Source organism: Ascaphus truei, chromosome 13 (genome assembly GCF_040206685.1).
Source record: "Ascaphus truei isolate aAscTru1 chromosome 13, aAscTru1.hap1, whole genome shotgun sequence".
Lineage (NCBI taxonomy): Eukaryota > Metazoa > Chordata > Amphibia > Anura > Ascaphidae > Ascaphus > Ascaphus truei.
This window is the reverse complement of record NC_134495.1, coordinates 36,496,300-36,506,299: the sequence shown is the minus strand read 5'-3', so window position 1 is coordinate 36,506,299 and position 10,000 is coordinate 36,496,300. Positions and strand designations below refer to the sequence as shown.

The 10,000-nt window shown below is 54.4% G+C and overlaps 1 protein-coding gene across 1 annotated transcript in view; it reads left to right on the top strand.

Moving 5' to 3' along the window:
• RBM23 (RNA binding motif protein 23) overlaps nt 1-10,000 on the top strand; it is a 65,142-nt gene that overhangs the window by 23,225 nt on the left and 31,917 nt on the right. Inside the window, exon 2 of the mRNA XM_075569098.1 lies at nt 8,273-8,432. Within this exon, the coding sequence (XP_075425213.1) occupies nt 8,310-8,432 (123 nt within the window). The 5' untranslated portion in view covers nt 8,273-8,309. The remainder of the gene's footprint in view (nt 1-8,272; nt 8,433-10,000) is intronic.

The window sequence follows — 10,000 nt, the reverse complement described above, 5'->3', positions numbered from 1 at the left end:
CCCCTTTGCTCTGTGATGCGGTGTGTGTGTGACATGGGATCCCCTCTCCGCTTTGCTCTGTGATGCGGTGTGTGTGTGACATGGGATTCCCTCTCCCCTTTGCTCTCTGATGCGGTGTGTGTGTGTGTGTGTGACATGGGATTCCCTCTCCCCTTTGCTCTGTGATGCGGTGTGTGTGTGACATGGGATCCCCTCTCCGCTTTGCTCTGTGATGCGGTGTGTGTGTGAGACATGGGATTCCCTCTCCCCTTTGCTCTGTGATGCGGTGTGTGTGTGTGTGACATGGGAATCCCTCTCCCCTTTGCTCTGTGATGCGGTGTGTGTGTGTGTGTGTGTGTGACATGGGAATCCCTCTCCGCTTTGCTCTGTGATGCGGTGTGTGTGTGTGTGACATGGGATTCCCTCTCCCCTTTGCTCTCTGATGCGGTGTGTGTGTGTGTGACATGGGATTCCCTCTCCCCTTTGCTCTGTGATGCGGTGTGTGTGTGTGACATGGGAATCCCTCTCCGCTTTGCTCTGTGATGCGGTGTGTGTGTGTGTGACATGGGATTCCCTCTCCCCTTTGCTCTGTGATGCGGTGTGTGTGTGTGTGACATGGGATTCCCTCTCCGCTTTGCTCTGTGATGCGGTGTGTGTGTGTGTGTGACATGGGAATCCCTCTCCCCTTTGCTCTGTGATGCGGTGTGTGTGTGTGTGTGTGTGACATGGGATTCCCTCTCCCCTTTGCTCTGTGATGCGGTGTGTGTGTGTGTGTGTGTGTGTGACATGGGAATCCCTCTCCCCTTTGCTCTGTGATGCGGTGTGTGTGTGAGACATGGGATTCCCTCTCCCCTTTGCTCTGTGATGCGGTGTGTGTGTGTGTGTGTGACATGGGAATCCCTCTCCCCTTTGCTCTGTGATGCGGTGTGTGTGTGAGACATGGGATTCCCTCTCCGCTTTGCTCTGTGATGCGGTGTGTGTGACATGGGATTCCCTCTCCCCTTTGCTCTGTGATGCGGTGTGTGTGTGTGACATGGGATTCCCTCTCCCCTTTGCTCTGTGATGCGGTGTGAGTGTGTGACATGGGATTCCCTCTCCCCTTTGCTCTGTGATGCGGTGTGTGTGACATGGGATTCCCTCTCCCCTTTGCTCTGTGATGCGGTGTGTGTGTGTGTGTGACATGGGATTCCCTCTCCCCTTTGCTCTGTGATGCGGTGTGTGTGACATGGGATTCCCTCTCCGCTTTGCTCTGTGATGCGGTGTGTGTGACATGGGATTCCCTCTCCCCTTTGCTCTGTGATGCGGTGTGTGTGTGTGACATGGGATTCCCTCTCCCCTTTGCTCTGTGATGCGGTGTGTGTGTGTGACATGGGATTCCCTCTCCCCTTTGCTCTGTGATGCGGTGTGTGTGTGTGTGTGACATGGGATTCCCTCTCCCCTTTGCTCTGTGATGCGGTGTGTGTGTGTGACATGGGATTCCCTCTCCCCTTTGCTCTGTGATGCGGTGTGTGTGTGTGTGTGACATGGGAATCCCTCTCCCCTTTGCTCTGTGATGCGGTGTGAGTGTGTGACATGGGATTCCCTCTCCCCTTTGCTCTGTGATGCGGTGTGTGTGACATGGGATTCCCTCTCCCCTTTGCTCTGTGATGCGGTGTGTGTGTGTGACATGGGATTCCCTCTCCCCTTTGCTCTGTGATGCGGTGTGTGTGTGTGTGTGACATGGGATTCCCTCTCCGCTTTGCTCTGTGATGCGGTGTGTGTGACATGGGATTCCCTCTCCCCTTTGCTCTGTGATGCGGTGTGTGTGTGACATGGGATTCCCTCTCCCCTTTGCTCTGTGATGCGGTGTGTGTGTGACATGGGATTCCCTCTCCCCTTTGCTCTGTGATGCGGTGTGTGTGTGTGTGACATGGGATTCCCTCTCCCCTTTGCTCTGTGATGCGGTGTGTGTGTGTGACATGGGATTCCCTCTCCGCTTTGTTCTGTGATGCGGTGTGTGTGACATGGGATTCCCTCTCCCCTTTGCTCTGTGATGCGGTGTGTGTGTGTGTGACATGGGATTCCCTCTCCCCTTTGCTCTGTGATGCGGTGTGTGTGTGTGTGTGTGACATGGGATTCCCTCTCCCCTTTGCTCTGTGATGCGGTGTGTGTGTGACATGGGAATCCCTCTCCGCTTTGCTCTGTGATGCGGTGTGTGTGTGTGACATGGGATTCCCTCTCCGCTTTGCTCTGTGATGCGGTGTGTGTGACACGGGATTCCCTCTCCCCTTTCCTCTGTGATGCGGTGTGTGTGTGACATGGGATTCCCTCTCCGCTTTGCTCTGTGATGCGGTGTGTGTGACATGGGATTCCCTCTCCCCTTTGCTCTGTGATGCGGTGTGTGTGTGTGTGACATGGGATTCCCTCTCCCCTTTGCTCTGTGATGCGGTGTGTGTGTGTGTGTGTGTGACATGGGAATCCCTCTCCGCTTTGCTCTGTGATGCGGTGTGTGTGTGTGTGTGTGTGACATGGGATTCCCTCTCCCCTTTGCTCTGTAATGCGGTGTGTGTGTGTGTGACATGGGATTCCCTCTCCTCTTTGCTCTGTGATGCGGTGTGTGTGTGTGTGACATGGGATTCCCTCTCCCCTTTGCTCTGTGATGCGGTGTGTGTGTGTGTGTGACATGGGATTCCCTCTCCCCTTTGCTCTGTGATGCGGTGTGTGTGTGTGTGTGACATGGGATTCCCTCTCCGCTTTGCTCTGTGATGCGGTGTGTGTGTGTGACATGGGATTCCCTCTCCCCTTTGCTCTGTGATGCGGTGTGTGTGTGTGACATGGGATTCCCTCTCCCCTTTGCTCTGTGATGCGGTGTGTGTGTGTGTGTGTGTGTGTGTGACATGGGATTCCCTCTCCCCTTTGCTCTGTGATGCGGTGTGTGTGTGACATGGGATTCCCTCTCCCCTTTGCTCTGTGATGCGGTGTGTGTGTGTGACATGGGATTCCCTCTCCGCTTTGCTCTGTGATGCGGTGTGTGTGTGTGTGAGACATGGGATTCCCTCTCCGCTTTGCTCTGTGATGCGGTGTGTGTGTGTGTGTGTGTGTGTGAGACATGGGATTTCCTCTCCCCTTTGCTCTGTGATGCGGTGTGTGTGTGTGACATGGGATTCCCTCTCCCCTTTGCTCTGTGATGCGGTGTGTGTGTGTGACATGGGATTCCCTCTCCCCTTTGCTCTGTGATGCGGTGTGTGTGTGTGACATGGGATTCCCTCTCCCCTTTGCTCTGTGATGCGGTGTGTGTGTGTGACATGGGAATCCCTCTCCCCTTTGCTCTGTGATGCGGTGTGTGTGTGTGTGACATGGGATTCCCTCTCCCCTTTGCTCTGTGATGCGGTGTGTGTGTGTGTGACATGGGATTCCCTCTCCCCTTTGCTCTGTGATGCGGTGTGTGTGTGTGTGTGTGTGACATGGGATTCCCTCTCCCCTTTGCTCTGTGATGCGGTGTGTGTGTGTGTGTGACATGGGATTCCCTCTCCCCTTTGCTCAGTGATGCGGTGTGTGTGTGTGTGACATGGGATTCCCTCTCCCCTTTGCTCTGTGATGCGGTGTGTGTGTGTGTGACATGGGATTCCCTCTCCCCTTTGCTCTGTGATGCGGTGTGTGTGTGTGTGACATGGGATTCCCTCTCCCCTTTGCTCTGTGATGCGGTGTGTGTGTGTGACATGGGATTCCCTCTCCCCTTTGCTCTGTGATGCGGTGTGTGTGTGTGTGTGACATGGGATTCCCTCTCCCCTTTGCTCTGTGATGCGGTGTGTGTGTGTGTGTGACATGGGATTCCCTCTCCCCTTTGCTCTGTGATGCGGTATGTGTGTGTGTGCCATGGTATTCCCTCTCCCCTTTGCTCTGTGATGCGGTGTGTGTGTGTGTGACATGGGATTCCCTCTCCCCTTTGCTCTGTGATGCGGTGTGTGTGTGTGTGTGACATGGGATTCCCTCTCCCCTTTGCTCTGTGATGCGGTGTGAGTGTGTGACATGGGATTCCCTCTCCCCTTTGCTCTGTGATGCGGTGTGTGTGTGTGACATGGGAATCCCTCTCCCCTTTGCTCTGTGATGCGGTGTGTGTGTGTGTGACATGGGATTCCCTCTCCCCTTTGCTCTGTGATGCGGTGTGTGTGTGTGTGTGACATGGGATTCCCTCTCCCCTTTGCTCTGTGATGCGGTGTGTGTGACATGGGATTCCCTCTCCCCTTTGCTCAGTGATGCGGTGTGTGTGTGTGTGTGACATGGGATTCCCTCTCCCCTTTGCTCTGTGATGCGGTGTGTGTGTGTGTGACATGGGATTCCCTCTCCCCTTTGCTCTGTGATGCGGTGTGTGTGTGTGTGTGTGACATGGGATTCCCTCTCCCCTTTGCTCTGTGATGCGGTGTGTGTGTGTGTGTGACATGGGATTCCCTCTCCGCTTTGCTCTGTGATGCGGTGTGTGTGTGTGTGACATGGGATTCCCTCTCCCCTTTGCTCTGTGATGCGGTGTGTGTGTGTGTGTGTGTGTGTGTGTGTGTGTGTGTGACATGGGATTCCCTCTCCCCTTTGCTCTGTGATGCGGTGTGTGTGTGTGTGTGTGACATGGGATTCCCTCTCCCCTTTGCTCTGTGATGCGGTGTGTGTGTGTGACATGGGATTCCCTCTCCCCTTTGCTCAGTGATGCGGTGTGTGTGTGTGTGTGCGACATGGGATTCCCTCTCCCCTTTGCTCTGTGATGCGGTGTGTGTGTGTGTGTGTGTGTGTGACATTGGATTCCCTCTCCCCTTTGCTCTGTGATGCGGTGTGTGTGTGTGTGTGTGACATGGGATTCCCTCTCCCCTTTGCTCTGTGATGCGGTGTGTGTGTGTGTGTGACATGGGATTCCCTCTCCCCTTTGCTCTGTGATGCGGTGTGTGTGTGTGTGACATGGGATTCCCTCTCCCCTTTGCTCTGTGATGCGGTGTGTGTGTGAGACATGGGATTCCCTTTCCCCTTTGCTCTGTGATGCGGTGTGTGTGTGAGACATGGGATTCCCTCTCCCCTTTGCTCTGTGATGCGGTGTGTGTGTGTGTGTGTGTGAGACATGGGATTCCCTTTCCCCTTTGTTCTGTGATGCGGTGTGTGTGTGTGACATGGGATTCCCTCTCCCCTTTGCTCTGTGATGCGGTGTGTGTGTGTGTGTGTGACATGGGATTCCCTCTCCCCTTTGCTCTGTGATGCGGTGTGTGAGTGTGTGTGAGTGTGTGTGTGAGACATGGGATTCCCTCTCCCCTTTGCTCTGTGATGCGGTGTGTGTGTGTGTGTGTGACATTGGATTCCCTCTCCCCTTTGCTCTGTGATGCGGTGTGTTTGTGTGTGTGTGACATGGGATTCCCTCTCCCCTTTGCTCTGTGATGCGGTGTGTGTGTGTGTGTGACATGGGATTCCCTCTCCCCTTTGCTCTGTGATGCGGTGTGTGTGTGTGTGACATGGGATTCCCTCTCCCCTTTGCTCTGTGATGCGGTGTGTGTGTGAGACATGGGATTCCCTCTCCCCTTTGCTCTGTGATGCGGTGTGTGTGTGTGTGTGTGACATGGGATTCCCTCTCCCCTTTGCTCTGTGATGCGGTGTGTGACATGGGATTCCCTCTCCCCTTTGCTCTGTGATGCGGTGTGTGTGTGACATGGGATTCCCTCTCCCCTTTGCTCTGTGATGCGGTGTGTGTGTGAGACATGGGATTCCCTTTCCCCTTTGCTCTGTGATGCGGTGTGTGTGTGTGTGTGTGTGTGTGACATGGGATTCCCTCTCCCCTTTGCTCTGTGATGCGGTGTGTGTGTGTGTGTGACATGGGATTCCCTCTCCCCTTTGCTCTGTGATGCGGTGTGTGTGTGTGTGACATGGGATTCCCTCTCCCCTTTGCTCTGTGATGCGGTGTGTGTGTGTGACATGGGATTCCCTCTCCCCTTTGCTCTGTGATGCGGTGTGTGTGTGTGTGTGTGTGTGTGTGTGTGTGTGTGACATGGGATTCCCTCTCCCCTTTGCTCTGTGATGCGGTGTGTGTGTGTGTGACATGGGATTCCCTCTCCCCTTTGCTCAGTGATGCGGTGTGTGTGTGTGTGACATGGGATTCCCTCTCCCCTTTGCTCTGTGATGCGGTGTGTGTGTGACATGGGATTCCCTCTCCCCTTTGCTCTGTGATGCGGTGTGTGTGTGTGACATGGGATCCCCTCTCCCCTTTGCTCTGTGATGCGGTGTGTGTGTGTGTGTGTGTGTGTGAGTGTGTGTGTGAGACATGGGATTCCCTCTCCCCTTTGCTCTGTGATGCGGTGTGTGTGTGTGTGTGACATGGGATTCCCTCTCCCCTTTGCTCTGTGATGCGGTGTGTGTGTGTGTGTGTGTGTGAGACATGGGATTCCCTCTCCCCTTTGCTCTGTGATGCGGTGTGTGTGTGTGACATGGGATTCCCTCTCCCCTTTGCTCTGTGATGCGGTGTGTGTGTGTGACATGGGATTCCCTCTCCCCTTTGCTCTGTGATGCGGTGTGTGTGTGTGACATGGGATTCCCTCTCCCCTTTGCTCTGTGATGCGGTGTGTGTGTGACATGGGATTCCCTCTCCCCTTTGCTCTGTGATGCGGTGTGTGTGTGTGTGACATGGGATTCCCTCTCCCCTTTGCTCTGTGATGCGGTGTGTGTGTGTGTGACATGGGATTCCCTCTCCCCTTTGCTCTGTGATGCGGTGTGTGTGTGTGTGACATGGGATTCCCTCTCCCCTTTGCTCTGTGATGCGGTGTGTGTGTGTGTGTGACATGGGATTCCCTCTCCCCTTTGCTCTGTGATGCGGTGTGTGTGTGTGTGTGACATGGGATTCCCTCTCCCCTTTGCTCTGTGATGCGGTGTGTGTGTGACATGGGATTCCCTCTCCGCTTTGCTCTGTGATGCGGTGTGTGTGTGTGTGTGACATGGGATTCCCTCTCCCCTTTGCTCTGTGATGCGGTGTGTGTGTGTGTGACATGGGATTCCCTCTCCCCTTTGCTCTGTGATGCGGTGTGTGTGTGTGTGTGTGACATGGGATTCCCTCTCCCCTTTGCTCTGTGATGCGGTGTGTGTGTGTGTGTGACATGGGATTCCCTCTCCCCTTTGCTCTGTGATGCGGTGTGTGTGTGTGTATGACATGGGATTCCCTCTCCCCTTTGCTCTGTGATGCGGTGTGTGTGTGTGTGACATGGGATTCCCTCTCCCCTTTGCTCTGTGATGCGGTGTGTGTGTGACATGGGATTCCCTCTCCCCTTTGCTCTGTGATGCGGTGTGTGTGTGTGACATGGGAATCCCTCTCCCCTTTGCTCTGTGATGCGGTGTGTGTGTGTGTGACATGGGATTCCCTCTCCCCTTTGCTCTGTGATGCGGTGTGTGTGTGTGTGTGACATGGGATTCCCTCTCCCCTTTGCTCTGTGATGCGGTGTGTGTGTGTGTGTGACATGGGATCCCCTCTCCCCTTTGCTCTGTGATGCGGTGTGTGTGTGTGACATGGGATTCCCTCTCCCCTTTGCTCTGTGATGCGGTGTGTGTGTGTATGTGTGTGTGTGTGTGTGTGTGTGTGTGTGTGTGTGAGTGTGTGTGAGTGTGTGTGTGAGACATGGGATTCCCTCTCCCCTTTGCTCTGTGATGCGGTGTGTGTGTGACATGGGATTCCCTCTCCCCTTTGCTCTGTGATGCGGTGTGTGTGTGTGTGACATGGGATTCCCTCTCCCCTTTGCTCTGTGATGCGGTGTGTGTGTGTGTGACATGGGATTCCCTCTCCCCTTTGCTCTGTGATGCGGTGTGTGTGTGTGTGTGACATGGGATTCCCTCTCCCCTTTGCTCTCTGATGCGGTGTGTGTGTGACATGGGATTCCCTCTCCCCTTTGCTCTCTGATGCGGTGTGTGTGTGTGTGTGTGTGACATGGGATTCCCTCTCCCCTTTGCTCTGTGATGCGGTGTGTGTGTGACATGGGATTCCCTCTCCCCTTTGCTCTGTGATGCGGTGTGTGTGTGTGTGACATGGGATTCCCTCTCCCCTTTGCTCTGTGATGCGGTGTGTGTGTGTGTGTGTGACATGGGATTCCCTCTCCCCTTTGCTCTGCTCTCTCCTCTCCTGTGATCTGTCCATGGAGGACGCACGTGGGGTTCGCAGATAGTTGTGCTTCTCATTACTTCCTGTTACACAAGAGGAAGTGTTGAGTCGAGTGGTGACCCAACACAGTTGTGTTCTTGAGGTCTGCCGGGGCGTGAACAGTGTCTCAGCGTATGAGGTGTGTGACCTTCTACCGTCTCTCCTCAGAAACACGTCGCTTGGGTTTCTCGTCCGCCGTGCAGCCATGGCGTCCGACGACTTTGATATTGTGATTGAAGCAATGCTGGAAGCCCCCTACAAGAACAAGGAGAAAGAGGCACGCCCACCCACGGTCAGGGAAGCCCCCTGCGAGAACAAAGAGAAAGAGGTACGATTCTGGCCTTGTATAGCTCCTCCCTTTCAATGGTCACCATGTTCTCTGGCTGGCCAAACACCGCGTGGCCATTATTCGTACGGTGGAAACGTTTAAGTTTCTCCCCCAAAGGTCCTCTTCAAATGTGTCCCAGCTCTTCTCAGGAGAGGCGTGAGCTTATAGCCCTGGCTACTCACCCCGTGGATGTCAGGAAGCTCAGTGTTACTCTTGGCCCTGCCAGTGCTGGCCGGCTGGACATTCATAGCTGTGTTTGGGAGGTGGTTTGGTTTGTGGCGCTAAGCCCTGCACTGTAAACAAACCCCTCATGCCCTGCCTCCCACCATGCCCTGTGTTGGTTACTCAATAACCCACCGCTCCCTTCATCTCTTCATAGAACCTAGCGCTCCTCCCGGCTCAGTTCTTCCGAGGAAGGGCCTTCCAAACCGGTTGGAAAGGTTGTGCAAACCCGCGTTACCACGGGACGGACGCAAAGATCTGTGTTTAGGGGTGGGGGAGGGTGTCCCTGGGGCTTAACCCGTCATCACCCGACAGAGACCCTGAGTCCTTTAAGCGGAGCAGGTCCATGGCCTCCGTAGCTTCCGGAAAATGGTTTCAAACTAACCTTGGCGGTGAGCAGACAACCGTGAGCCATCCCAGGTTAGCGAGTCGGCTGCCTGAGCATGGCCGTCGCCAGCACAGAGTACATCGGGGGGTCACGGCTTTTAGTTGGAGATTTCAATGGCACTAAGGAACGGTTTGGACTTTAACCCTTTACACTCGCAATCCTGACTGGGTAATTGTGGAAATGTTGGAAACAATTGGAAGCCGGGGGCTCTTCTGGTGCGTTACCTGGTTACTTTCCGTGCTGGGGTCCCCCCTGACAACTGGGGTCGGAAGACAACTCTAAAATATCCACAGTGAAATGAGTCGGTACAGTACAGTACATTACCGGTATACTGGGGAAACAATATGGCCATCAAATCTTGCGTGATCCGCGGGCTAATGGGAAGTCACATTGCCTTCTGTTTCCCCATGAGAAATGCCATCGGCTTCAGCGGTAATTAACTTGGGGGGGCCCCGGAAAATAGCAGGGTTCAGCAACCAGTAAACTTCCCGCTTCCAATCGTGTAAGAAACATAATATATACTGTATATTACATTTTTGCTCAGGATGGCAGGTTTTGCCTTGAAAATAATAAAAGGTTGTGTGTGCCGAGCACGCGCATTTTAAGTGAAATGGTTTTAGCTATTTGCACTTTTATATTTATACTAAGTGCGAATTCCTTGTGTGTGTGTGTGTGTCTCTGTCTCTGTGTGTCTGTGTGTCACTGTGTGTGTGTGTCTCTCGGTGTGTGTCTGCGTCTCTCAGTGTGTGTGTGTGTGTGTCTCTGTATGTCTGTGTGTGTCTCCGTGGTCTCCGCCTCCCAAGTGTGGTAGTGTGGCTGCTGAGCCGGCGTCTGATGCGCATGCGTGGTGGTGGCCAAGCTGGTGGCTCGTGCACATGTGCGCCGAGCTGGTGCTTGCGTGGGACAATATCGGCTTCTGCCTCCTCGTCAGCGCATGCGCTGCTTCAACCTCCGTGCG